We start from the raw sequence: 23,793 nt of genomic DNA on the forward strand, positions 1-23,793 counted from the left end.
CCAGAGGCTGCCCCCATCAGCACGTTGGTACCCACAGAGTGCAGCCCCCACTTTGCTGCCCGTATTTCCATACCCTTTTTCTGCTCTCCCTCTGGGGGTGGAATGGTGGCATCTCACCACCCAGCAGTGACACTGCCTGGGGTTGGGGGTTCCATCTCTGCCCACCTACCCCAGGGTCCCCCAGCCCACAGCATCCTAACCCCACCCTTTGGGCAATACCATCAGCATCTGTTCACACCTGGTGCACACTTGTACACATGTTGCCGCACTGCCGTGCATGCAGCAGCCCAGGGGTGCAGTGTGGCTGCTGGGTTGTGGCCCTGGCAGCCCCCAGCTTGGGACTGGAGGAGGAGAAGGGCAGAAGCGATCGATTAAAGCAAAGTTTATCCATCTATTAAAGCAAAATTCGTCCTACCTCCGCCCTGGCTGTGCCCGCTCAGGAAGTCAGCGCTCGCAGCTCAGGAAGTCGCCAGTTTACGTGCCCCGAAACCGCCCAGCAACGCTCACCACTGCTTGCAACATCCCCAAATGCCACCCCGTCCCCATCCCCGCGTCACCGCCGCCGTCACCTTGCTCACTGCTTGGCTTAAATAACTGCTCGTGTCCGTGTCCCGGCCCGCTGGCACGCAGTGGTGGGGGAGCAGAGCTTTATAAGGAAAGGGAAGATTTGGGTGTTTGCTCTTTTTTTTGACCCTGTTGCTTTTTTCAGCTCAATGCACCTTTTTTTTTTTTTTCCACGAAGCGCCTCTCTTTGCGCTGAGGCTTTTGACTCACCGGGAGAGGAATGCCGTCCATTTGGACAAGTTGTGCAGATAAATATACATCTCTATCTGCATCTGCCAAGCGAAGGGACCTGCGGGTCAGGCGTGCAGCAAACCCTGCTGGGGTACCCGGGAGGCGCGGGGCTGCGCTCAGCTGTTCCCGGTAAGTGGATCGCCCCGGCTGTTTTGTGGACATAACCAGGCAACGAGCGGCTCGGGTGTCGGACCAGGCACGGCTTCCATCCATGCACGAGCTGCCCTGGACTTTGCTCCAGCAAACAGGGAGAAGAGGAGGCAGGAGAGTATCTGCAGGGAAATGTTCCAGCTGCTGGAACACGGTGAGACTGTGGAGCTCACTGCGGTGTCCCGGTGCTGGCTGGAGGGCACCTGCTCTGCTCCTGCCTCAGTTTCCTCAGCTGAGAGCTGAGGTGCTGCCACCATAGGGATGCTGCAGTGGGAACCATCACGGGATGAGGGCTGTGGCCACATTGCAGTGCTGGGGCTCACCCCAATCCCACTGTTGAAATGCTGCAGCTGCCTCAGACCTCAGAAATCCCAGATAAGGATGCTCAGGGTCTGCACAAGGTCACTGGCGGGACAGAGGAGGAGGAGGGCAGCGTGGGCACAGACCCAGCTGGGGCTGGGGCAGAGATGAAAGCTGCAGCCTGAAGGCGCCGTCCTCGCAGCTCTGCAGGGACCTTGGCAGCTCCACGGCAGCAGGGTCAGACCCTGCCCTGGGCCGCAGGCGCCAGCAGCTCCTGCTTATCTGGTGCCAGCACCGCTCTGCCCACAGTGAGGCACCAGGAAAGCAGCGGTACCAGCACAGCTGCTGCAGAATGGATGCCAGCCCAGCTGGGGACATCGGGTCCGCCCCTTGTGGGGGCACAAAGCTGCAGCCCGGAACACTGCCAGCTCTGAACCTCACTGCTGCTGCATTATCTCTTGGCACAACCCAGATACCAGCTTCAAACATCTGCATCAAGGCTGCTCGGCCCGGCGGCACCGCCCCTGGGATAGGATTGTCCCCTCTGCCCCAGAGATGCCCACTGTGGTGTGTGCACGTGTACATGTGTGTGTGCACGTGTGTGTGTATGTGTACTTGTGTGTGCATGTGTCTCTGTGGCCCAGTGATCGCTAATGAGGGCACTGCTGCAGACAAGGCCGACGCTGGGCTCTTCCATGCCCTGGGTTGAGCATTGGGAGCAGCAGCAGCAGCTCCTGACCCTGTGCTGAGGCCTCAGGTGTGCATTGGGGTGGGGGGTGGCACTGCAGGGGTGCAATGGGACCGGTGGCTGTGCCAGGACCTTTTCCACGCCGCCCACAGGCACTGCAGGGTCAGTGAGTCACGAGGCTGCACCTGTGGAGCCAGCAGGTGCCTGGCTCTGGGCACAGATCTGTCCCACCACCTCCAGCTGATGTGGGCAGGAAAAGGGCTGAGAGAACCAACTCCAAGAGCTCTGGTGGCTGCCGAGGGGCTGCAGCACACAGCGCTGTGGCTGGTGGGGACAGGCAGTGCTCTGAGCTGCTGACCCTTCCATCCCATCTCACTGCCCAGGAGCTGAGCTCCAGCCCGGTGAGCTGCCCCATGTCCTTCTGTCTGTCCTGGCCACAGGAGCAGAGGACACACGGCCCAGCTGGGGTGCTTCTGCCTGCATTCCCCCTCCCCCCAGGAACAGGACCAGGTGCTGAGGGGCGGCGGTGACCTGCCCCACCCGCAGCCACTCTGCTTCCACCTGCCCAGAGCTCTCCCTGGAGAATGGCTGATCCTCACTGTCTTATTTGGACACTGCTCCGTAACTGCGTGCAAAAATATTTTTAAAACTGGTTCTGCCGACATCAGAGGAGGGGAGAGATGTGAGAAACAGGATCTTTTTGGGAGGCTCATGACTCAGAACTTGGAGCCGGTGGCAGAAAGTCAACACAAACGCCCTGATCGGGGATTAGCTTTGCCCCAGAGGAGCGCACGCTGTTGGGGGCCACCAAAAGCCCAAAGGCAGCCCAGCTGGAAGGAGCTGCCCCAGCACGGGGTGCAGGTGCCAGGAAATGGCTGCCCAAACACTTGAGCATTCACTGGGGTTGGGTCAGGGGTCAGAGCGGTGGCGGGGGAAATGAGAAGCAGGGGCAGGAGAGCTCCGCCAGCCCCCACAGCCCTGCAGGAGCCAGCAGAGCTCAGTGCCACGTCGTGTTAACGCTGAGCACGTTGGGATCTGTCAGACTGCAGGAGTGCGGCACCCAGCCCTGGGTCCCAGCACCCACATGGGACGGCAGTGTGCTGGGAGGCCTGCGGGAGGGACAGGCTCGTTGTTTTGTAAATTCTTCTAGTCATTTCCAGACATTGGCAAAGTCCCCTGGGCACGCAGCCAGGCGGTGCGTGAGCCTCCGGGAAGAGGATGTGTTTTAAAAGCGATGTTGCAGCTTTTCCCATTAAGCAGCGCATCCTCATGGGGACCTCAGCCCAGCGGTGCCGCGAGCGTGCAGAAACCTCCTGCCTTCCTGCAGGGATGGCAGCACTGAGCCGGGGCTCTGTTGCACCCCACTGCCCTCCAGCAGCGTGACCCGCTGGCTGTGCTCGTGTGCAAGTGAGAGATGGTGGCAGTGAGGGTAACGGGAGGACGGCTGGACTAGATGATCTTGTAGGTCCTTTCCAACCTTGTGGTTCTATGATTCTATGATTGTTTATTAGATCCACCGATGGCACTGGGGACACCCTTAGGTCTTCTGATGGTCCTGAGGAGACCCTTAACTGCACTGATGGTCCTAAGGAGACCTCCCGATGCTCTCAGGGAGAGCCTCACGTCTCCCGGTGGTCGCTCTTGGGGAGACGTTTGGACGCACCGGCGCTGCTGGGGAGACCCCCAGACCCACTGCTGCCCCCCGGAAGGCCCCGCTGCGCTCCCAGCTCCGTCAGGCAGCCTTTTCAGCCCCCGGCCCCGCGCCATCTCGGGCTCTCCGGCGCAGCGCCCGCAGCGACCCCCACGGCCGCGAGGACGGCGGACGCCGAGCCGCCCCGCAGGGGTTACCCGGAGGGCCCCGGCGCTCCGCCCGCCCCGCAGGTGGCTCCGGGGCCGCGGTCCCCACCTGCGCACGGGCGGAGCGGAGGGGCGGAGCGGAGCGCCGGGGCCGGGTCCTCCCGCAGCCCGGCGGGGCCGCAGGCTCCGCCCCGGCTCCGGCTCCGGAGAAACTTTCCGTCGGCGCCGTACGCTCGGCGGGAGCCCGGAGCTGGGGCCGAGCCGCAGCCTCAGCCGGAGCCGCAGCCGGGGCGGGCCCGGCCCTATGGGCAGCGGGCGGCGCGGGGCTCTGCCCGCCGCGGTTATGTCCGCCCCGCGTGCACCTGCGGAGGGCGGTGAGGCCGAGCCCGGCCCCGCCGAGGTGTCCCCCCGGAAGAAGAAGGGCAGCGGCAAAGCGGGCGGATTGCGGAGGGCCTTCAGCTGGCTGCGGGGCCGGAGGAGGAAGAGGAGGGCGGGGAGCCCGGCGGCTGCGAGCCCCGATCTGCGCGGAGAAGGTGGGGGCGGGGGGAAGTGGTCGTCATCGTGTAAGTGGTCCTGGAGGGGTCCGGGTGGCTCTGGGGGTGTCTGGGAGGTGGGCCCGGAGGGGGTGGGGCGGTCGTGCAGGTGGTCCCGGAGGGGCTGACCCGGAGGGGTCGGGGTGACAGCTGTGGCGTTTGTGGTGATCGTGGCGGCGGCTGAGCGGAGCTCCGGGTGGTGGCCGTGGAGGTGGCCGAGGCGAAGTCGAGGGGGGGGCGAGGAGGGGTCGATGTGGCGGCCACGGCGGCTGTGGGGTTGTCTGAGGAGGGGCTGAAGTGGCGGCCGAGGAGATGGCGGAGGAGGGTCTGTGATGGTGGCCGTGGAGAGGCCGAGGAGGGCTCACGGCGGCTGCTGGGGGAGCTGTGGTGACGGCGACCGCAGCAGGACGGACCCGGCGGGCCCCGGCGCGCTCTCACCGCTGCCCCGAGGGCTGCTGCCGGTTCGCTCGGTCGGCTCCGGCTCTGCGCTGACTCAGAAGGTCGTTGGGGCTGAGGGAAACCTGGAGGCGCGCCAACCTCCTCCTTCTCCTCCTCCTCCTCCTGGGCCCGGTGTTTGCTGTGCCCCAGGTGTGGCCCTTCCTGTCCTCGGCACGGCCCCGTCCCCGGGCAGGGCTGTCCTCCGTGTCCCATCCGCGTCCCCATCCGGAGCCGCCCGCGGTGCGATGTGTGGAGGTGTGGAGCTGCGCCACGCTCTGCTCGCCGTGGCGGCGCTCGCAGGAGGGGTGGCACAGCTCTGCCCCTGCGCTGGGACGGATCCCGGCTGTGTCACACGGCCGTCCTTCCCGCAGGGCACGGCGGTGCCACTCGGGTGCCTTCACCTGGAATTTGCCTCCTCCGTTTGCCCCGGGGGGTTCGCTGCCAGAACCGCGGCTTCGAGAAGCCCACTGAGATGTGTGATAAGGAAGGAGGGGCCGTGGGGGGGTCTCAGGGCCGGGCTGTGCGGGGGGTCCCCGAGATGCTGCCTGGGAGCAGTGCATGGAGCGCGCACTGCTGCGAGCCTGAAACCTGAGCAGAAAAAGCAAGCCGTGCCAAAGCATGTGATGTTCCTCCCTGCAGGAGCGGCCGCTCCAGCTCCGTCAACCCTTTTATTTTTTATAATTAGTTATTTTTCCCCGAAGTTTTACCGTTCACCCGTTGATCAGCAGTCACAGCTCCAGCCTGCTTCCCGAGCTGTGATAGCAGGGCGCTGCCACCCCGCTGGCCGTGCGTTCAGCATCTCAGCACAGGGCATGAGGGACTGTGCAGCATCCCCGTGTGGGTGGCACTGCTGGGTTTGTGTTCCCCTATGGGCCGTGGGGTCCCCACTGCTGTGGGGTTTCCCGCAGAGCTGCGATGTGGGGCAGAGTGTGGACGTGCGGCGATGGCAGCGCGTGTGGGACTGAATCACCCGGCTGGCTCCAGCACTCAGCAGCCCCACCCTGCTTAACCGCCTCCGGCCCGGCTGTGCGCATCCCCAGGGCTGTGCTGTGGCCGTGCTGCCCGCTGACCTCAGGTGGGTGCCGTCCTTCCCTACGTAATGGGGCTGCAGTGCTCCCTGAGCAGCCGGGGAGGCAGCGCTGGTCCGCGTTGTGCAGTGATGTCCTCGCAGTGCTGCGCAGTGTGGGTACAAAGCTCGGCAGCACCGGGTGCTGTGTGAAGCTGTGGGCTCGGCCCAACCTGGCAGTGTTTCCAGACATCGAGCTGAGAGCTGTTGGGTGGGGGAGAGGAGCACTTAAGCAGGTCACTGTGGGCTCCGGCTGCTGGCGCTGTGCTCGTCTCTGTGTCTTTGTGGTGCTGAGCTTTGCGGCAGCCATGGCTCTCCGTTGCCCTCCGTTTGCCTGGCTGTGGGTGCTGGGCGTGGGGTGCAGCTGTGGGTCAGGGCTGTTCCTGCTCCCAACCTCAGTGTCAGCCGGGTCTGGATTGCTCAGCGCTGAGGCCATGGGAACTGCAGGATGAAAGTGAGTCCATTTTGGATCAGCCCTGTGGTGCATCTGATGGGAAATCCCAGCTCTGTCTGCTCACTCCGCTGGGCTGGGGAGAGCAGGGATGCCATCATCCCGATGGGTGGACCTCAGCGGAGGAATGGCACTGGGCAGGGGCAGCCCCTGTGGGGATGGAGCCCTCTCCTGCTGGATGCTCTCGGTCCCAGCACAGCCTGGAGGAGCGGCCACAGCATCCATGAGCACTTGGGTGACAGCCACAGGCATTTCCACTGCTCCAACGTGTGTTGGCGGCTGGAAGATGGAAAAAGAAAGAGAAATGTGTGAGCTGGAGGAGTGCACGCGAGCTGCAGCCCTCGCTTGGGTCGTTCTGCCCTCCTGCAGCTGCTGCACTTCCATGGTGCCCGCAGTGATGGAGCACCACTCACTCCCCAGGGTGTGCATTTCCCTGATATTGTGGTGGCTGTGGAGCTGAGGGTGTTGTCAGCCCTCGGGATGTTGGGTTGGGATGAAGCAAAGGGCCCTCTGCTCCTGCAGCCTGCCCTGCAATGCCGTGTGGCTGCTTTTCCCGCTGCCTGCTGAAGATGTTTTGGTTGGGAGCAAGGGAGCTGAAAGCTTTCTCTCTTCCTGTGTGAGCAGTGCTTGCAGCCCCACGGGGGGCTGACAGCCTCTTAATCCTCAGCAGCACTGTGTGCTGCAGCAGGGGGGCTGTGAGCAGGGGGGCTGTGAGCAGGCCGCTGCATGGCCGTGTGCTGGGGGTGTTAGCCCAGATCTTGGCTATGGCTTTATATGGGCCTCCCAGCATTGCTCGTGATTCCCCAGCAAAGTAAAGGGATCGATGCTCTAGGAGCACTAAATGAGCGTTGGCTTCTTGCGTTTGATGCCAGCTTCGTGCAGCAGCAGCAGACTTCCTGAGTGCTGGGGTTGAGAACACAGCTTTGAATGCACGCAGCGGCTGCACAGCGGGGCTGAGCGCTGTGGGGCTGTGTGTGCTGCTCTGATAGCAGCTCGGTGCCTCTGCCCCCCGCGTCCCCCATCTCCGCTGTCACACGGCAGCGCCGTCGCCATTTGGTGTCAATGTGTTCCAGTGCTGAGCTGTGCTGAAGTGCAGGAGGCCGTGGGGCCGTGCAGTGCCGTGCAGTGCCGTGCAGTGCCGATCTCCTCCCACTCCATCCGTGCAGTCACGAATTTGTTAAATCTGCAGAAGGCAGAGAGTGACACTTCAGAAAATGTGAACAACAGGAATCCGCCGGCCGGGCCCGGAGCCGCCGTGCCGAACAAAGAGAGGTGTGTCCTCAACCACAGCTATTCCACCTGGAGACAACTGCAGGAATCGCTCTCACAAATAACGTTCCGTAAGAGCCGATAAAACTATTCCGCTGGAGTCGTGTTTCCTTGAGAAGGAAGGTTTTATTTCATAAGACAATATCATCATTGACTCCGTCTCCAGCGCCGGGGGGAACGCGGGGCAGCGGGAGGAGAGGAGCGGGGCAGGGATGAAGCAGAAAATCCTTCACCTGCCACAGGAGCGGAGCGCAGCCCTGCAGCCCTGCAGCCCTGCATCCCTGCGCTGGGAGCTGCGGTGCCCCGGGGCCAGGAGCTGCGCGGCGCTGACAGCCCGGGCTCCGGCTGCAGCAGGAACTAATGTGAAACCCTCCTGGTTATGTATTGCTGTTAATGATTGGGGATCTCGAGCAGGGGTTTTGTGTCACCTTTGCCTCTCTGAGCTTTGCTTCCCCATTAAGGGAACAAGGGCTGAATTCCTTTCTCATTCAGGCAGCGCGGCTCCCACTCTGTTTGCTCGGGGATGGGGTCAGTGTGGGGACCGATCCTTCCCTGTGGGGCACAGGGGGGTGCCCCATGGCATGTGGGCTGCCCGCCTGGCAGAGCGAGTGTGTGACCACAGCAGGATTGGATGTGCAGTGATGATGAGATCTGTACCTCGCTGTCCATCTCCCTGCCCCTCCACCCCACTCCTGTTGGTGGGGCTGGCTTTGACCTTGGCTCTGCTCCCTGCTGGAGCCCCCGGAGCACTGTGGCTGCTCCGTAGGAGTTGAGTGCTGGAGCAACAGGGAGGTGTCTGCCTGTATCTGGGGCAGTGCTGCAGGCTCCAACCCCCTCTTTTTTGCAGGGAGAGAAGTGAAAATGCTTTGCTTCAAGAAGTGTTTGGTGAAGCTGCATCATGGCGGAGGGGGGAAGCGTGCAGTGCAGGGGTCTGCATGTCTGCTTTGAAGCAGCAACGCCAGAATGTGGGGGTGCAGTGGAGTCACCCCGTGTTGCTGAGCAGGGAGCTCTGCCTCTTGCTCGTGTGCCCATCCTGATTTAGTCCCAGGGTGCCCTGAGTAGAGTGCCACAGCGATGGGCCGCGCTGATGCAGCACGGTGGGGTCAGGCTCTGTCTGCAGGCTGTGGTGCTCTCTGCCCCACCACGTGCTGGTGGGAACCTGAGCAGTGTTGATTCCCCTGCAGGGAAGGAGGCTGAAGTCCGAAGGTGAACTCATTGTGAATCACCTCGGGAGGTCGGCACGGGGTGTCCGGTTGATAATTCTTCACATCACCTCCATAGTTGTAGCGCTGTGCCTTCACCACAAAACCATCCTTCCTATTTATCCCAGCCTTCGCTGAATCACCAAAGGAACATAAACACTGCCGGTAGGAATTGCCCACCCTCTGACCAGCTGACCCCTCCCTGCCCTCAGAGCGTTTCATTTTCTCATTAAAACCAGAAGGGAATGCTGCACTTCACACGGACGGGCTGCTCGCCGTGCCCACGCGTTTCGCAGCCGCCCGACTCCAGGCTTGTCTGTGCAGAATCACCGCTGTTGCGGCAGCGCCGCTTTGAGCTGCCCGCACGCAGCCCCTGCCGTCCGCAGAGTGTTCGGCTGGGGGGCGGTCACGCGGCCGTGGGGTTGGGATCGGCCGGGGGGGCGGCGCGGTGCCGGCAGTGCGCGGTGCTGAGCGGTGGTGCCGCCCGGTGGGCTCTGGGCACAGCTTTGGGCAGCGGGTGCTCGAAACTTCATGGCCTTACTGCCCCGGGGGAGGTCAGGATGGGGTGTATCCATGGGGCTGCGGGTCCTGGGACCCCCCCCCCGACGTCCCGGGGCGTTTCTCCCACAGTGCCGGAGCTGTGCTCAGGACACGGAGAAATTGTGGGCTCAACTCGGTGTTGCCGACTCTTGAGCCGGGATGGCTGTGGCCGCTGCGTCAATAGAATGAAGCACAGTTAGCAGAGCTGGGCTGGGGGGGCCGCACGGGCTGTGCCTGCGCTCCCACCCACAGCACCCACCTCGATCCGGGGCTGGGAGGGCCGCTGGGCGCTCCCGGGAGGCCACTCCTCTCCTCCTGTGCCATTGGCTCCGGCAGAGCCGGCTGCGAGCTGGGCTCCCACAGCGATGGGAGCGGGCGGCCGGGAGCCCCGTGCTGTGGGCCCCCCCGGCAGCCCCCTCAGCACCGCCATGTAGGGCCGCGGCATCCTCCGCCCGGAGGCGGTGGAGGCTGAGATCGGAGCCATGGGCAACGCGTACCGCAAGAGGAGTCCCGCGGGCTCCCCCTGGCCATGGGGTCGGGCTGGGAAGCCGAGGGCAGGTAGGAGCTGGGGGGGGGGGGGGCAGCTGGATCCGTGCCCGTGGGGAGCTGTGCGGGGGAGCAGACTGCATCCCGTGAGGATGGGGAGACGGTGGGGGCTGAGACGGCTCTCGCCGTGCAGCTGCGGGCATGGACTGCATCACGGCTTTATGCTCTGGGGGTGCAGTTTGGAAGACTGGAGGAGGCAGAGGGAGCTGAGCTCTTTGATTCGAGGGAGGGTCCCATGCGAACTGGATGCGTATTTGGGGTCATCAGACCCTCGGGGTCCCTGCCAGCCCCCTTCCCGGTTCTGTCAGACCGGGACAGTGCAAGCAGTGAGGCTGTTGACCTGTCCTGCTGATGTTAAGCTGTTCTCCTGTCCTCTGTGTGTGGTGGGGAGGGGATCTGACTGTGCTCCTGGCTTGGTACAGGAGGGGTTGGTGGGACTGAGGTGGCATTAAGGGCCGTTTGGTGGCTTGTCTGCGCTCCCTGCGTGCCGAGGCCCCTTCCTGTGGTGTGTGCCAGCTCTGGTGTCCTTTGGTGCATGTCCCCAGCTCCACCACATCCTGCTCTGCTCAGAGCCAGCCCTGGGGCTCTGCTACCAACTCTGCCGGCATCCCTGTGTCCCACCTGTCTCAAGGCAAACATGTCACAGCCTGGATTCAGCTCCTTGGCTGTGCTCAAGGCACAAGAAAGCCACGTGAAACTGCAAGATGTGGCTCAGAGGTGACCTGCGGAGCATGTCAGGCTGCCAGAAGGCTCAGCCCTGCAGGGACTCTGTAGGTCCCATTTGTCCCTGGAGCACAGGGACAGGTCGGGGTTTGCAAAGTGGGCGGCTCTGGGAATGCTAATGGTGCGTTCTCAGCCTCATAACTGAGGGGTAAAAGGTGTGTAACATCTGTAACAAAGCCTCCATTTATCCACACCATCAATTACCTGTTGAAATCGAATGGGGATTAAGCAAAGCAAACAAGTCCCAAGGAGTCAGGTGGGAAATCCCTTTCCCTAAGACTCGGTGGGGAAGTGAAGCGAGCACCTCCTGCCCTGCAGGCTCCTCCAACCCCTCTCCCTGCAGTCTTCTCTCCATCAAACCATTGGGGCTGGTCCCCTGCTCCGTGCCAGCCCTGTGCTGCCCCATGAGGGGCTCTGAGCAGCCCCTGGTTCCACTGGTCCCACCCCGTGTCCACCCCCCAGGCTGGGGCATTTCTCTCCCAGAAGGAAGCTTCCTGCCAGCGCCGTGCCTTGTTCCAGAGGTTGCACCCAATGTCCCCCCACAGTTCTGGGGTTGCAGGTTGGGGACTTCAGGTTGGCTGCACCATGGTGGTGTGGGCACATGGGCCCAAAATGTGCACAGTGGGTGCAGCACCGCCAGGCAGATGTTAGGATGGGTGAGGAGGGCTGAAGGGCATGGGGTGGAAGGCACTGAGAAAACATGGGGCAAGTTCTGTTTGTTCTCTGCCACTGCTCCATGGCAACGGCGCGGCGGCCACAAAGCCAAAGAATTTGCATTGTGTTGCTTCAGCGTTTCGGAGGGCGCAGCTGGGATCACGGGCTGGGGGCAGGGTGCTGGTCCCGCCATGGCGCTGCCCACTCCTCCTGTCCCGACCGGGCCCCGGGGATCCCAGATTTCAGGTGATGATCTGAGGATCATTGCGTATCACTGCGGTGAGGCCGGCAGCATCCCGTGGTCCTCATCTCCGGCTGCTCGGCCCCATCGCCACCCTCTGGTTCTCCTGGGGTGGGCTGGTGTGGCTGGGGCTGGGCACGCTTCCCACTGCTGCTCTGCTCTGCAGTTTTGCTTGGCCGGCCATGTGCTTTCTGAAGAATATTTGCAGGCGCTCCTCCCTGGACCCTCCGGCCGCTGCCGTGTAACCTCCCTGTCCTGGGGTTTGTTGTGTTTCTCCCCTCCCACAGGGTTCAGTCTCTTCCAGCCGCTCCAGACCCGGTGCTCCGGCTGCAGGGCGCTCAGGTGCAGGCAGGCAGTGCCCGGCAGCTGTGGCTGCCCAATGCCTTTAGATCTCAAAGGGCAGGAGCTGTGTGAAGGGGCGGGCGGGAGGCTGAGCTGCCCACAATCTGCTCCCCGCGTGGTGCGATGGGCATCGCATCCACAGCCTGGGCGGCCCAGCCCTGCTTCTCCCACGTCCCCCTCCCCGTGCCAGATCAGGGATGGATGTAGCTCTGGGTGCGTCCCCTCTGCTCCTCTCTGGGCTCCTTACGGCAGGAGCTGCGTGGGGAAGGTCCCTGGCAGTCCTTGAGTACCATGGAGACCGAAGCCTCTTATCTGCTCCTTATCAGGACAGCCCCGCCAGGCCCTGCTGAGTCAGGGTGCAGGAACGTGGCACGGGGCCAGGCTGCGCCCAGCGGGAGCGAGGTGCTGAGCAGCCGGCTGGGCCGATGGAGCTGCAGGTCCTGCTGCTGGGAGCCCTCGGTGCTGCTGCGTGTGGAGAAACCTGCAGGGTCTTGTCTCTAATCCTTTCCTGGATCTGCTCCCGTGCGGAGCGCAGGACCTGCTGTGACAGGCACGTCTGACATTTGCACAGTGCCTTCGGTCCCTGCGAGCACCGGGCGTGATGGCCCCCGTGGCGGGGACGGACGCGGGCAGCGTGCGCGGCGCCGGGGAAGGGTGCGTGGGAGGCGGAGGACGGGAGCTCGGCGGATGCGGAGCAGCGCTCACGGAGCTCTGGACTTTGGCACGGCTCGGCGTGGCTCAGTGAGGAGGGAGGAGGTGACGGCGCTGTGTCCGCAGGCGGGGGCTGCCACGCGTAGGGCTCACCCCGGCCCTCCCCTCGCCCGCTGTCTGCCCGCGCTCTGTCTGGGCCGTTCCCGCCCCGATCCGGCTCCCGGCTCAGGCTGTATTTACCTTCAAACCTGTTTGGTGGCTTCTCAGGAGGGGCTGAGCGCGGGTGGGGACACGGCAGGAGGCCCCGCGCAATGGGCTGGGAGCGGGCGCTGCGCTGCGCTGCCTGCGAGCTGCGTGGGGCTGAGGGATGGAGCAGCCCAGGAGGGACCGCGGCTTCCCGGCGTGCTGTGTGACCGGAGCACAGACTGCTGTTGTGGCTCAGCTTGTCCCCATTTTGTTGCTGTGCTCCTGCCCGACGGCAGCTGTGGACCACAGCCCTCCCCCACGAGGGGTTTCCCTCCCACCCCATCTCTGCCTGCTCCGCTGTGGCCATTCACTTGCCCGGGGCACTCGTGGTAGTTTTCTGCATGGTAATTGAAAGGAAGAAAAGACCCATGTTTGTTTTCCCATTCAAAATTAATTTTATTTCTGTCTCTGCATGTGATTGTCTTTGAGATCTGAGCCAGCAGCGCCGTTCGGGTCGTGTTTATTTACTTTGTGGAGCTGTTTTCGTAGCTGGAACATCAGCCCCAGAGCGAGGAGCAGGGCGGGCTGTAACCCTGCAGATAGCGATGCGTGACAGCCAGGGGCTGTGTGGCCAAAGCCACCATCAATATTATTGTGCTCTTGTCCTGCCTTGAGGCAGCTCAGTCCCGGTGTGCAGACCCCATGCAGAGTTGGGGCAGCAACAAGGGTGGGGAGCTCCTGCAGCCCTCTGGGCACGGAGGGACCGTGCTGTCCCCGAGCAGCGGCTGCATTTGCACACCTGGGCGTCACTGTTTGGTGCCTACGAGCGCCATTTGATGCCCCGTGGTGCAGAAAGTCCTCAGTGCCACACAGAAGGGAAGGCAGCATCTCCTTCTGTCGCTCCTCTGGGACCTTGCAGCCCCCATGCCAGCTCCCCTGCTCCTCCTCCCCATTTTTCCCCGGTGAGTCAGTGGTGCCGGGCGGGCGCTGCCTGTTCCCCGCCGCAGGACCCGAAGGCAAGTCGGGGCAGTGCTGTGCAGGCAGCGATGGATGCACACACCTGGGGATGGCGGCCCAGCCCGCCGCTCGCAGGAGGTGCAGGAGCAGCGTGGAGCACGGAGCCGGCGCTCTCCCCTTAGGCAGGCAGTGGAGGGTTTCTCCCTCTGGCTCACCCCAAAGAGAGAGCCCCATGGCTCAGCTGTGTCCCTGCAGTGGGGCCAGCAGCATCTCCTTGCAGCGTACTCAGCTGCGTTGACCCAGCTGTGCTCCTTTGGGGTCTCAGCCCCGGTCTCTCCCTCCAGACCGTCCCGGCCATCAGCAGTGCTTCGCCTGTTGCACACCAGGTCCTGTACAGGGAAACCGTCCTTGGGGCTGTCCTACTCATCCTGGGCAGGAACCTGGGCAGGTCCTCCTGCTGCAGGATGTGGCTGCCACGTGCACGTGAGGCACGTGTGTGCCAGCTTGGAGCGGGAGAGCCTGGAGGGGACCGGTCAACCCAGGGCGTGTCACAGGGAATGAGTGAGGGATGGGATGGGATGCCAGCTCTGTGCGGGCGTGTTGCTGCCGGTGTGGGCCACTGCTGCAGCCTCTGCTGTGGGATTCCTGTGTGCTGGGTTGCAGCTCCGTCCTGCTCCATCCTTTGCTGCCATGGATGCTGAACCCTTCCTGCAGCACAGCATCTCCCCCAGCCATGCTTGTGCTGCTGCTCACCGTGCACTGCCCGCAGAGCAGAGGGCAGCGCTTGGTGCAGCACGTGCTGCCTGCTTTGTGCACCCTCAGCCCTTTCATTATGGCCCTTTTCCATTTGCACTGTGAAAAGAGCTGGGAGTGTCTGCCTGTGGCCGCCGGCACCTTCTGGGTGAGCGCGTGGGCAGAGGGGCCAACCGTGCCCTGCTGTGGGGATGGTGCTGTGCCACTGCTGACTGCAGGGGTAGGTGTGCAGGAGCTGCAGGGAGCTCTGCACGTTGGCTGGAGGAGATGCAGGGGAGGAAATCTCTAGCGCTGAGCTACACCACCAGGCCAGGGCCGTGCCCGTAGTGCAGTCCGTCTGTGCCTTGGGTAACTGCTCTGCCCGCAGCCAGGCCCGTGTTTGGCTGGAGTAAGCTGGTTGCACAGCCCATGGGGAGCTGATCCTGCAGAGGATTCTTCCTTTGCCCTGCTGGGATGGTGCTGCTGGTGAAGCATGCAGGATGGATGCATGGTGCTGGTGGGCCCCAAGTGACACCGGTGTTTGTTTGGTGGGGTCAGTGCTGTGGTGGTGCAAAGCTCAGCACCCACCTCTCACCCCACGCGGTGCCCCAGGTGCTGCTCCCCGTCACGCCTGGCCGGGCTGCCCTCGCTCAGTGTGGGGGGGGCGAGGCGGGGCCTCGGGGGGCCACCCACTGCTTCCTGCAGTAGGAACACTCGCTGCAACCATCTGGCAATGCAGAGGAATCCTGGCAGTGTCTGCACAGTGGGGCAGCCCGACAGCAGGTGCTGGGCTGCACACAGGTGTGGGTGCTCTCTGCCTCCACCTCTGCATGTGATTCCATCCCTTCGTGCGTGGGCACTGCAGCTGCCAACCCTCCTCCTCCCCCGCCCCCCCCTCCCTCCCCACCTGCCCCAGCGGCTGGAGCTACTGGTTAGACTGGTCTGAAGCCCGGTTATCCCCCAGTGCCACAGGCTCCAGTGACCGTGATGCTGCTGTGCTGGGGGACATGGTGGGGATGTGGGGGTGATCTGCCACGCTGCAGCATATCCCAAGGGTTGATGCCTGGAGACATAAAGCCTCCCAGCTCCTCCCAGTTGGGCACACTGGTGTGAAGGCCAGCACACCGGTTTGCAGGGTTGCTGGGCCCAGCGGGGACCAGGTGTGGTTGATGTGGATGATGCGGCAGGATTCCCCCTGAGCACAGCAATTTGGGGGGCATTCTCTGCACTCAGCCCTATGCCAGGCACGGTGCGTCCCCGCACGCTTCGTGCAGGAGGGGAGGGAGGGCTGGGGGCGAGCGGGAGGCCAGAGGAGGGGCCGTGCTCTCCTCCTCCCAGCACCGGGAGCGCGCTGGGAGCAGCCGGGCCGTCCCCTCCTGCCGCCGCTTTCCCCCCCCCCCCCTCGGCTCCGGCCTCTCCTCGCGCAGCTGCTCCGCCGGGCGAGCATCCTCCCGCCGGGCGTCCTGCAGCCGGGTCCTGCGGCACGGACGAGCGTGGGGAGAAAGAGCTGCGGTCTCAGCATCCGCCCCCCGGCGCGATAGGCGGCAGCAGAGCCTCGGCTGGGGGCGGCGGAGCCCCCCTCCCGCGGGGAGCAGACCCTTCTCCTGGCCACCATGGTGGTTTTCATGGGCAGGAACCTCTCCTCGCTTCTGGCTTTCTTCAAGAAGAAGGGTGAGTGGAGATGAGGGAGGGAGAAGCGCTTCGCTTGTCCTTACGCAACCCCGGAGTGCCCCGACCCCCGCGTGCCCCGGGGGTGTCCGTGCAGCAGCTGCCGCCCCGAGGAGGGCAGCGAAGGTCGCCGGTGCCGTTCTCACCACGGGGACGTGCGGGGCGCAGCTCCGGGCACCCCACGCGCCAGAAAGCAGCCGAGCCCACGCGGGCGGGGGTCAGGCGAGGGGCTGCCGGCAGCGGGGAGGGCATTTCGTAGGGGAAGGGCAGTGCGATGGGGTTGTGGTTGCCTCGCGTCCCTGCACCAGCACAGGGGGTCCCTGAAGACCCACCAGGCGCGCTCCGCACCCAGCCAAGCCTTTGGGTGTTGTGGGTGCTGGTGGAGGCAGCCGGCCTGGCTCGGCGGCGCGGCGGGGTGGGTCGGCTCCATTGTTCAGGGCCCGCTCTTTGTGTGCCGGAGCTTCGGAGCGCGGCTGGGGCCGGGCATGAGCTGTGCGGGGGACGGCCTGGGTGCGACGGGGCAGCGGCTGTCCCAGTCGGTGGTGGATGCCGAGCAGTGGATGCCTGCATCCCTGCAGTGTTTCCCTCTGGCCCCGCCGCCTCCCGTTGTCTCCCTTCCCTTCCTCTCCTTTCCCCTCCCTGCCTGAAGTTGTTTTTCTCCAGGCAGGAAGAGCTGGAGGCTCTGCAGGCGGCTGAGGGTGGACAGAGCGAGCTGGGCTGTGCCCATGTCCCTGTGTCACCCCCCCCAGCACTGCCAGGCGCAGCCCCCACCGGGGACCAAAGCTGTGGGTGGGTGCCGGCCATGGGCACCGCCGGGTGCTGGGAGGGATGGGGCTGTGAGATGGGTGAGTGCGGCTCCATGCTGGCCGTGGTGTGGCATGCAGGGCTCTGCCATCTGGTGCAGCCGTGCAGGGGGGACAGCAGCCTCAGGGTCCTGTGGGGGCTGTGTCATGGTTCACATGTTCTATACCAGCTTGGGTGAGTCCCTGCTCCCTGGGGTTCTTTGCCAGGCCTTGAGATGATGCAGTCCTGTGGAAGGAAAGGTCTTTCTGTCCTTCTGTCCATAATTGCCCCTTGGAGCAGCCTACAGCCCCCACAGCGCGCTGCTTTGTCGGCCCTCCAGTGAAGGTGCTGGGCGGAGGGCAGCGCTGCGGCCCAGCTCTGTGTTGGCTGCTGGGGGGAAACACCGCATCTCACAGCGCAGACAGCCTGGCTCCATCTGATCGATCAGGCAGAGCTGGAGGGACCGGGCTGGTCCCGTGCTCTGAGCTCATGGGCAGACTGCATCCTGCCTGGCTGCAGGGCCGGGAGCTGCTCACGTGCGGGGGTTGGTGGGTGACCCCTCTGCTTTTGCAGGTGCTGCCAAGACCGAGAACGACAGGCGGCTGAGCGTGCAGTACAAACCGGGAGATGAATGCCCCGACAATGTCTTCTTCCCCAGCACGCGGCCCCCGCACCTGGAGGAGCTGCACAACCAGGCCCGCGAGGGGCTCAAATCCCTGCAGCACCAAGGTAGGTACTCCCGGCCCCGAGGGCCCCCCCGCTGTGGGGCGATGTCCCCAGGGCTGTGGGATGGTGTCCTCAGTGCCCAGGGCAGCTGGCTGGCCTGCCTGTGTGGGCGGTGCTGTGGAGAGTGACCAGAGTCCAGCACTGGGGGTGGCACCAGTTGCTACTGCCCCACTGCCCCGGGGGGCACTGGCCGTGCTGCTGGGCTCAGCAGCTGCAGACCGACCCCCTTCCTTCCTCCTGCAGAGAAGCAGAAGCAGACCAAAAGTGCCTGGGACCAAGGGGACACCAACAGCCTCCAGGTGAGCGTGGGAATTCCATCCATTCATGCCTGGGATTTTGTGGGGGGTAAGGTGAGCGGGGCAGCCCCCCTACACCGTGCACAGGGCAGAGGGCAGAGCTGTAGCCCAGAGGAGGCAGGGATATGGCTGAGGCTGGGGCTGCAGGACCAGGACAGGGGGGTTGCAGGGCAGGAATGGCCTGGGTCCCCTCGGTGTTGTCCCATTTGTCCTGTGATGAGGCTCTGTCCCTGTCCTCAGTGTCAGTGCATCATGCCCTGCCTGATGTGGTTCTGCCTATGGCCCCCCACCATGCCCATGTCCCTCTGACCCCCCTGTCTGCCCCACCGGTGTCCCCTGGCAGCAATGAGTGAGGCAAGGAGATGGGACGGTGTGATGGGGACTGCTGGCCACATCCAGCCCCATGGTGGGGCCCCTCCCTGGCTGCTGACGGACGAGAAACTCCCACTCTCTTGGCTGAGCTGAAGTTTGCTGCTTCCCTGGGCTCTGACCCCGCTCCCAGCGCCTCACCCACGTGTATTTGCTTATACTGCTGCCTCCCTTTGGCTCTTGGCCACCTTAACCCCTTAGAAGCAGGCAGTGAGGACTTGGAGAGGAGATTCACAGGGCTGTGTCTTGTCCTGACCTCTGGGAAATGCTATGAAGGGATGAGGGGGGCACAGAAAGGCATGCCCGTTACGAGGCTGTGAACCCACAGTGACATGTGTATGCCATATTTCCCCTGGCATTGCCACCCCATAGCCTGCCCCATCCCTGGCGTGGTTTTGGCACAGTGGTGATGAGGATGATGCTTCCTTCTGGTGTGGGGAAGGGCGTTGCCGGCCCCTCCGCCCTGCTGGACCTGGCTCGCCTGCTCTCTGGGGTCCACGGGTCTGTGTGGGGTCCCTGGGGCTGCTCCCGGCCCAGCTCCTAGTGGGAGGACTCTGGCTGCCGGTGTGGCTGACTCAGCCTTTGGCCCTCGGAGTAGCTTTTGTCTGGGCTGTGGAGTCAGTTTGCAGCAGAGAAGGGGCCTGGAGGGGACAGGGCCGTTCCTTCCCCGCAGCCTGGGGTCCGTCCGAGCCCACTGTGTGTCCCCACAGTCCTGCGCGTTGTCGGAGGATGACAGCGTGTCCCTACGGAGCCGGGCGGCTTCCTGCATCACCGACAGCGCCTCTGAGGACGCCCTCTCCATCCGCTCCGAGATGATCCAGCGGAAAGGTGCCGGGCTGTGGGGCCAGGGGCCGAGTGGGTGCGAGGGGTTGGGGAGCGTGGCAGGAATCCCTGGGGGCTTTGAGGCTCAGAGCTTGCGTGGCCATGAGCCGTTGCAGGGATCTGGGGGCCTTTGGAGGGAAGAGAGCAGCTCTGGCTGAGTCAGAGGCTGCCACGGGTGCTGCGATGGAGCTGGGTGAGGGGACAGACAGGCTCACAGCGTATCCTTCCTGCTTGGCTGTGGATGCTCCCTGGGCTGTGCCGGGTGTGTGAGCAGCGGCTGGTACTGGGCTGCGGACATCGGGGACACATGGCCCAGGGCTCATGTCACGCCAGCTGGACTCACTCACACCTTTCACAGGTTCCACCTTCCGACCACATGACTCCTTCTCCAGATCTTCGGAGAAGGCTGGCAGGAAGAGGAAGGAGAGGAGGACAACAGTGCTGGGCATCCCCCAGCACGTCCAGAAGGAGCTGGGTAAGTGCATGAGCAAAGAGCTGTTGTAGGGTCCAGTCCCATCCCTGGGGCTCTGTTTACCTCAGCTGGGTGCACCTGCCTTGAGATCACAGCTGGCTCACTTCTCCCTGCTCCCAGGTCTCAGGAATAGCCGGGAGATCAAGGGACGTCCTGCAGATGGGCACGTGGGCAGCCGGGCACCACAGCCCCTGCTGAACGGCGGCCAGGTCTCCGGTGACGCCATCCGTATTCCCACCATTGATGGGAATCTGCCACCACTGGGTGTCCCCGGGGGTGCCCGTGTGCGCCTGGGAGCCTTGGAAGAAACGGACACGGCCCTGCAGAAGCACATTGACCGGGTTTACTACGACGACACGTTGCTGGGGAGGAAGACGTCGGCCAAGCTGTCGCCCATGGCGAGGCCAAAGTCGCTGGCTGTGCCAGGCATGACCACCAGCGCCAACCCCCCGGAGCTGCTGAGCCCCGTCATGTCCATCTCACCCCAGGGCACCTACATGTCCAAGATCATCCCCAATGCCATCCTGCCGCCTATGGTGGACGTGGTGGCCCTGACGAGGAGCAGCGTGCGGACGCTGAGCCGCTGCAGCCTGGTGTCGTCCAGCCCAGCCTCGGTGCGCTCTCTCACCCGCTTCTCGGAGCGCAGCACCCGCAGCCGTGAGCCCTCCTCCTCCAGCGACAACTGGAGCCACTCACAGTCCACCGAGACCATTGTCTCCAATAGCTCCACCATCTCCTCGCAGGGCGGCTCCGACCGCCGGCAGGCTGAGGCTGGGCTGTGCAGCGAAGCCGACACTGCGCGACGCTCCGACACCGATCAGATCAGTGTGTACAGCTCCGCCAGCTTTGCCAGCGCCTGCTCCAAGCCTGCCGTGGCTGCGGTGCACACAGCACACGGGCTGCTGGCCGTGGGGCCCCGCAGTGTGGGCGGCAGCAGCGGCCGCACATCCCCCGCCTTCAGCACCAGCAGCCAGGCAGAGGGCTCGGACACGGGCAGCCTGGCGAGCGAGCGCTCCTCGGCACGCAGCGTCTCCCTCAGGAAGATGAAGAAGCCCCCGGCACCCCCTCGCAGGACATTCTCGCTGCACCAAAAGGTGGAGGGGGAGCACAAAGTGCTGGGGCTGCCTCCCAAGCCCAACCGGCGGCTGCAGCAGGCGAGCGATGTGCCCTGGTCCTCGCACTCTGAGCCCTTCAGCCCGACGGTTGAGGATGAGGTCTTCTCGTCGCTGAGTGAGACCAGCAGCATCCGCTCTGAGAGCCTGGCTGGGACCAACTCCCCCAAGACCTCGCGGGGCAGCCCTGGTGAGCGGGGAATAACGGTGGTGCTGAGGGAACCCTCAGCTCAGCCCAAGTGGAGCTGCCCGGATGGCTCTGACCGCACCATGTCACCCTCCAGCGGATATTCCAGCCAGAGCGGGACGCCTACGCTGCCCACCAAGGGGCTGGGACCCCCGGCCGCATCCCCAGGCAGGGTCCAGCCCCAGAAGCCGGACCGGGTCTGCTCCTTACAGTCCCCCGCGCTGTCTGTCTCCTCCTCCCTCACCTCTATCTCCTCCTCTGCCTCAGACCCGGTGCCCTCTGAGACACCGCACAGCGTGCAGAGCCGTTTGGACAGGTTTGTCATCCCACCGCATCCGAAGGTGCCCGCTCCCTTCTCCCCACCGCCCACTAAGCCCCAGACACCTACTGCCCCCGCCGGCCCTCTCACCCCTTCACCGGACCCGTCGGTGCCCAGCGCCGCAGGGCAGGAGCCCTCCACCAAACCCAGCACCAAATCACCACCGCCATCACCGCCGCCTGCCTACCACCCACCTCCTCCACCGGCCAAGAAGGCAGAGTTGAGCCCTGAGACTGCCTGTGAGGCCCCCATGGAAGCTACCTGGCCCCCACCGCCCCCCCCGGCCCCCGAGGAGCACGACCTGTCCATGGCAGACTTCCCCCCTCCGGATGAAGCCTGTTTCTCCAGCCTGCCCCTGCCTGATGCCGTGCTCACCCCAGCAGCCGGGCAGAACCATGCAGCGAGCGTGGCGGCCACATCTCCCTCCTCCTCAACCACCACCTCCTCCATCTCCCCGTGCGTCCAGCAGCAGGGCTCACCACCATCCCCCACCGCGCCACTTCCTGGAGCCACCGTGCCCCCACCGCCACCTCTCCCCCCGCCATCAGCTCCTGCTTTACCGCCCCAAATCTGCCTTAAGAAGGCGGCGAACGGCTCCCGGGCAGACACCAAGAAGGAGCCGGCATCGCGCAGCAAGAGCAGCCCGGTGCCCAAGGAGGACGCCAGCCTGCCCATCGTCACGCCCTCACTGCTGCAGATGGTGCGGCTGCGCTCCGTCAGCGTGGAGCCGCCCGCTGTGGCCGAGGAGCGCGCGGTGCCGCAGAAGCCCATCCGCCGGGCGCTGTCCACGCGGCAGCCCAATCCTGCCAAAGATGCGGTGCCTTCAAACCCGCTCCACGCTGCTGTGCACCTCAGGGCCTCCACTGCGTCCTCTGGGGAGGCCTCTGGGCTGGCCACGAAATCCTCGGGCGGCAAAGCGGCTCCTCCTGGCCCGGAGGCGCCTGCCGGTGATGGGCAGCTGTCCCCCAGGCACAAATCCCCCACCTCCACCGCCAGCTTCATCTTCGCCAAAAGCACCAAGAAGCTGGTGATCGAGACACCCTCATCCCCCGAGGCCCAGGCCGACCTGAAGAGGAACTTGGTCACCGAGCTGATGAATTTCTCCGGGCAGCGCTCGGCAGCCCCAGATGCTGCCCAACAAGCCCCAGGCAAGGCACCAGCGCACCGAAAGCCTGGCAAAGTGCCCCCTCCTGTTGCCAAGAAGCCTTCTCTCGGCCTGGGGCCGTCTCCATCACCCCTGAGTCCAAAGGCACCAGAGGGGCTGGGCTCCCCTGCACCAGATGGGAAGGTCAAGGCAGTGGCAGTAGAGGAGGAGAGCAGGACGGGCAGTGAGCCCATGGGGACGGCTGAGGGCAGGAGCGCCGCGGTTGCAGAGCCGCCAGCACAAGGTATGTGGAGCAGGAGGGCTGGGGGTGCTGGCTGAGCCCTGTGTGTGTGCTGGGGGCTTCTTAGCCAAAGGCTACGGCAATGCTGAGGGTGGTGCCCCAGCCATTGGCCAGAGCCGATGGAGCCGAGTGTGGGTGCTCATGGCCGGGGAACCCAGCACAGCACAGGCTGCATTGGGGCTGCTGTGGGACACCAGGATGAGACAGCACAGCAGAGGATAGGCCTGTGGGAGGCTGGGGTGCAGGAGCAGGTCCCTGATGGGCTCTTCCCTCTTGCCTTGCAGACAGACAGGGAGAGACGGCCTGAAGGACGGAGTTGCAGGACTGGTGCCCCCGCGGACAGGAATCCAAATCTCTCAGGGACCTGGGCAGGTCAACGGATGAGTGTGGAACTGGCAACTAACTTAACACAGGAAGCAAACAGCCTTAGCCTCCATGGCCTTGATGATATTTATGCAAAAATGGTGTTGGTTTCACTTTCCTAAGTACTACAGCTTTATTTTGCATTATTTTTTTTTACTGGACTCGAGGCCTGCACCCAGAGCCAGCCCTCCTCCCTGCTGCGCTGCCGCGTGGTTTGCGCGTGTGGAGCAGAGCAGCTGCACAGAGAGGAGGGCGAGGGGCTGCAGCCACGCAGGTGAGGACACAGGAAGAGGACAGCGCTGCCTGAGCTCAGAGCTGGATCCAACCTGCTCCCGGCCGACTGGGCCCATGAGGAATCAAAGCACTTTGGACAAAGGAACTGGGAAGCTTCGGCCACGGCCGCCCCTGGAAGGACTTGGGCAGCAGAAGCAGCGTGAGACAGAGCCCTGGATGGAGTGGAATGGGGCTGCAACCCTGGAGAAAAGCACGAGGGGTCTCTGGGCTGGCACTGCTCCCTGCCCACAGCTCACCCCGCTGCTGGGCACAGCCAGCTGGGAGGCGTGCGGCTGCAGCAGGAGCCCTGTGAGCTGCCGTTCAGGCCCTGGGCTCTGGGGTGGAGCCTTGATTTCTGTTTCTGTAAACTTTGGTCACATTTTGATTTCTTTGATTGTAAGAAAAAAAAAAAAGAAAAAAGAAAAAAACAACAAAAAAAATGAACCAAAACCAAACAACCCTCTGCCGCCAAGTAGCCCCTCAGAGCTCTGTACCTGGCTGGTAAAGATGATGACTGAAGCTCGCTGCCTCCTGTGCTTCCTGGCTTCGATCCTGGCTGCTGCCAACCATGGCTTCACTTCATCTCAGTGCTGCACAACTCTGGGGTGCACACAGACCCCAGAGGGGCTGACTCCTGGCCTGCTGGTCCCCACAGCGGGGCAGAGCTTGGGCTCCATGTTTGGCTTCTCCTGGCAGCACTAAAACACATGAGCAGGCATAGCCATCCCCCCCCGGACAGATGGGCACACCCAGGTGC

General features: G+C 64.0%; 2 protein-coding genes across 7 annotated transcripts; both read left to right on the top strand.

Annotated features, from left to right (window-relative positions):
* The first annotated feature begins 698 nt into the window (after nucleotides 1-698).
* KIAA1522 (uncharacterized protein KIAA1522 homolog) lies at nucleotides 699-23,555 on the top strand. Of its 6 annotated transcripts, none has more exons than XM_040651796.1 (7): nucleotides 699-924; nucleotides 17,286-17,441; nucleotides 17,682-17,737; nucleotides 18,814-18,931; nucleotides 19,284-19,400; nucleotides 19,518-22,403; nucleotides 22,685-23,555. In XM_040651796.1, the coding sequence occupies exons 1-7, from the start codon at nucleotides 714-716 to the stop codon at nucleotides 22,705-22,707; spliced, it is 3,567 nt and encodes a 1,188-aa protein (XP_040507730.1). In that variant the 5' UTR covers nucleotides 699-713; the 3' UTR covers nucleotides 22,708-23,555. The 6 variants fall into 6 exon arrangements, with proteins under 6 accessions (XP_040507730.1, XP_015153333.3, XP_417812.7 ...); XM_015297847.4 differs by lacking the exon at nucleotides 699-924 and adding an exon at nucleotides 3,197-4,293; XM_417812.8 differs by lacking the exon at nucleotides 699-924 and adding an exon at nucleotides 3,197-4,263.
* On the top strand, nucleotides 22,836-23,757 carry LOC121107461. The gene has a single exon (XM_040651800.2). It carries the CDS (start codon nucleotides 22,836-22,838, stop codon nucleotides 23,736-23,738), a length of 903 nt encoding a protein of 300 aa, XP_040507734.1. The 3' UTR covers nucleotides 23,739-23,757.
* Nucleotides 23,758-23,793: the final 36 nt, after the last annotated feature.

This window comes from Gallus gallus, chromosome 23 (genome assembly GCF_016699485.2).
Source record: "Gallus gallus isolate bGalGal1 chromosome 23, bGalGal1.mat.broiler.GRCg7b, whole genome shotgun sequence".
NCBI lineage: Eukaryota > Metazoa > Chordata > Aves > Galliformes > Phasianidae > Gallus > Gallus gallus.

Excerpts from the sequence above, each read along its gene's own strand:
- LOC121107461 (XM_040651800.2), top strand. The coding sequence starts at position 22,836 with ATGGCCTTGATGATATTTATGCAAAAATGGTGTTGGTTTCACTTTCCT.
- KIAA1522 (XM_015297847.4), top strand. The coding sequence starts at position 3,453 with ATGGCACTGGGGACACCCTTAGGTCTTCTGATGGTCCTGAGGAGACCC. Across the intron at positions 18,932-19,283 it reads CGAGATGATCCAGCGGAAAG|GTTCCACCTTCCGACCACAT; the intron begins GTGCCGGGCTGT and ends CACCTTTCACAG. Across the intron at positions 22,404-22,684 it reads TGCAGAGCCGCCAGCACAAG|ACAGACAGGGAGAGACGGCC; the intron begins GTATGTGGAGCA and ends CTTGCCTTGCAG.